Below are 3,366 nucleotides of genomic sequence, written 5' to 3' on the forward strand. Positions count from 1 at the left end.
GTGCCACCTCTCCCTGATATTGCTGAGTGTAAGTCCTTTGGGGTTGCTTGGCTGCTGCCACTCGACCACAAGCAGCACCACAGCATCATTCAGTCCTTGTGTCACCATCCCAGCATGGGACACCGACACCAACAGCCATCCATGGGACAAAGAAAGTGCTGTTTTTTGACCTGTTGTTGCACAGCCCCAGCCGAGCAGTGTCTACTGGATCACGCAGGAGAGATTTTCTCCAAAACAACAGGGGCAAGAAGAGGAGGTGACGGGTTTTGGGGGGATGAGATCCAGGTCTTCATCATCAGGGACCTCATCGAGGTGGTACCCATCCTGCAGCAGCTGCCGGCTCATGTCCTGGTTCACCTTCTGGGGAAGGAGCAAAGGAGACAGACCTGGTTAAAATTAGTCCCAGTTTAGTTAAAATTTAGGTTCTGAGGCTTGCAAAGGGTAGGGCTGCAAGCAGAAAGGCCATTGCATCCTCCCTCCAGTGACTTTGCACAGGGAGAAGTGGCACAACCAGAGCAGAGAAGATGAAAGCAAAAGACCAAAGAGCTTTTCCTGGGCTGCAGCACCCCAACACACACCCCTGTGCACCCCAAAACACCCCATCGGCTGCACCACCTTTGCATGATGGAACTCATCAGAGCTGCCCCGCTGTGGGGTCTGGGGGTAGAAGATGCTTTAAATGCAAAGGGTGAAGCCAGCTGGGGCTTGCAAAAGGGAGATTTACGTGTGGCTTAAATAGGTGAAAGCAAAACTCTGTGGGATGGACACACAGGTAACACATCCCAGAGGGGTGATGCTTCACTGCAGCCCCTATACAGCTCCTGAGGTGTAATGGGGACAAGGGAACGCGCGGGGACCGCGTGCTCGGGGTCAAACCCCTGAACTTGCCTCGGCGGAGGAGTAGCCTGAGGAACATCTGGATCCCAGCTCCCCGTCACTAGGAGAAAAAGGAAACGGTCAGAGCCAACTGGGAAGCAGTGGCTTTGCTTGGGATGCAGACAAGGGAATCTCAGGGGGAGAAAAGGGAGCCGGCAGCATAATCCCAAGAGATTTGTTAAATGTGGGACAAAGGGAGTGTTTTGCTGCTGAGAAGTGCCCCGTGCAATTGGGAATGTTCTACAAGTGACAAGGAAGATCAACCCCCCCAAAAAAAAACAGCTCTGAGCTTGAAACACTCTCTGTCCAAAATCCCGGGTTATCCACTCAGTCCCCACCTATCCGAATCGAGGGAGACCAGGTTTTCATCTGCCGTCTGGCTGAGCGCCGTGTAGCCCTTGTTAAACTTCACCGACCTGCAAGAAAGCAGAGGAACGAGCCCATGATGGGCATTTTGGTGTGAAAACACAACCACAGAGCTGATGGACTGAGGAGCCAGGGCAGGAATACCCGTCCTGAATGTCCCTTCCCACCCAGACATTGTACAGGGCCACCACCAGCTAAGAATAAACTCCCATTTAAGCTCCAGATTAAATCCTTAACACCAAACCACCCCCCAAACAAAGAGAAGCAGCAGCCTGGTAGAGCAACTCAAAACTTTTGTGGGAAAAAGGCTACTTTTTATTCTATCAGATGCTTGCTGACCGCAACGGAGCTAGGAGATGAAAGTCCCAGCCTCATTTTTTTAATCCTCTGAGTTTCCCAATCTCCCCAAGGAACAAGAAAAAAAAAATTGTATCTCAGGAAAAGTAAAACGAGATCAGACCTTTTAGCCGCCGGCTTTGGCTGGTGTGGTGCAGGTCCCCCCAGCAGCCCCTGCCTTCGCAGTGCTGCCTTGGCCAGCTCGCGCTGCCGCTCTGAAAGCCAAGCAGAGGGGCAGAGCTGCAAAGATCCAAACGCTTCCCAAGGGTCTTTTTGGTTTTTTTAGGTGGGTGGCATTGCAGGTGAGTCCCAGGGAGAGGATGAGGGCATTGCAGTGCTTTCCACATGCAGCACCTATGGATTTTTATGGTTTTTTTAATATTTTATCTCACTGAGGAATAAAAAGGCTTTTGGTCACACTCATGAGAGGTACAGATGACACCGAGTGTCACTTACGGAGCTTGGTGTGAACAGAGGGAGGCTTGCTCATGAGGTACGGTCCCCTTTTCTCCACTGCATCTGTTGCCTTATTTAGCCTCTTGTTTTCATCCCGAATCAACTAAAAAAAGGAAAAGAGGCAAATTTAGTTAGCTCCTCTCTACAAGGACAGATCAAACCGGGATCATTTCAGAGAGCATCTGGCCTCGGTCATCCTTGGGAACTCCAGATCAGCGAGGAAATCTGCTACCACATCAGCTGGGGAGGGCTAGGAAGGAGAAGCCATCCCCTCCTTGTGCTGCGGCCGGAGGAAGGAGAGGAAAAGGAATAAGCAGATCTATTAGCAGCTAAAAGGATTATTTGTGAATGGTGATGCTAAATTAAAAGCACAGATGGCAACCAGAAGTTTCTTTGCAAGCCTAACTCAAATAATACACAGGAGAAACTAGGATGGAGGAGATTTAACTAGTGGGTTCATCAAATAAAATATAGACAGATGCTTTATTTTAATTTCTCTGCAGGTTTTGAGCCTTTCAAGTAAATAATAAAACTACCTCATTAAAATGGAAGCAGTGTCATATAATCAGGTCTGAGAGTCAGGGCTTTAAGGAAAAGCCTCCTCCATCTGTAAGGCATTTATTGTCACAGAGAGCTGGCACTGCTAAATGACAACAAGAGGGGGAAAAAATTCTACAGACATAATAATTAATGAAGAAAATAGAGGGGAAAAAAAAAAAAAAAACGAGGGGAGAGAGTCGGTGCAGGAGGGACGGGGAATTAGAGGCAGCAGTTAATGAAGAAACAATGCAGAGGAGTCAGGGTGGTGACTGGAGAGCACAACCAGGATGCACGTCAGTGCCTTAAACCGGGATTAGCAGGGCAGAGCCTTACACACGGGAATAACTCCATGCGCAGGGAGTGGGGTTGCTTGAGCAGGCAGCGACCTCCTGCCCGCACCCCCATATGTCCCTATATATGCTATACGCCTCCCTACACAGCCCCCCGCCCATGCTCTGCTTCCACATCGCCCCTCCCCTACGCTGCGCCCTCACACATATAGCCCCTCACGCCTTACCCCTACATTGCTCCTATGTCCATATACCCCATACTGCCCCACAGCACACCCCAATACATACCCCAGCCCTACCCTGCCCCTGATGCACGTATCCTCTACTATCCCATACCTACCCATGCACACAACCCAGCCCTATACCACCCCCATGCACATACTCTATACTGCCCCATGCATATATCCCAACCCTATACCTCCATACATATAGCCCATACTGCCCCATGCACATACCCAAGTCCTATACCTCCATGAATATAGTCCATAATGCCCCATACCCC

The 3,366-nt window shown here is 50.1% G+C and overlaps 1 protein-coding gene across 1 annotated transcript; it reads right to left on the reverse strand.

The window, feature by feature from the left end:
• Positions 1–201: 201 nt before the first annotated feature.
• On the reverse strand, positions 202–2,137 carry FAM219B (family with sequence similarity 219 member B; the record flags this gene model as incomplete). Its single annotated transcript, XM_010172405.1, has 5 exons — positions 202–360; positions 889–937; positions 1,215–1,292; positions 1,703–1,793; positions 2,035–2,137. Coding segments are annotated over 5 exons (480 nt in total), but the record flags the coding sequence as incomplete, so codon positions are not given.
• Between the last annotated feature and the right edge of the window lie 1,229 nt (positions 2,138–3,366).

This window comes from Antrostomus carolinensis, unplaced genomic scaffold, assembly GCF_000700745.2.
Source record: "Antrostomus carolinensis isolate BGI_N321 unplaced genomic scaffold, ASM70074v2 scaffold50857, whole genome shotgun sequence".
In the NCBI taxonomy this organism is placed as follows: domain Eukaryota; kingdom Metazoa; phylum Chordata; class Aves; order Caprimulgiformes; family Caprimulgidae; genus Antrostomus; species Antrostomus carolinensis.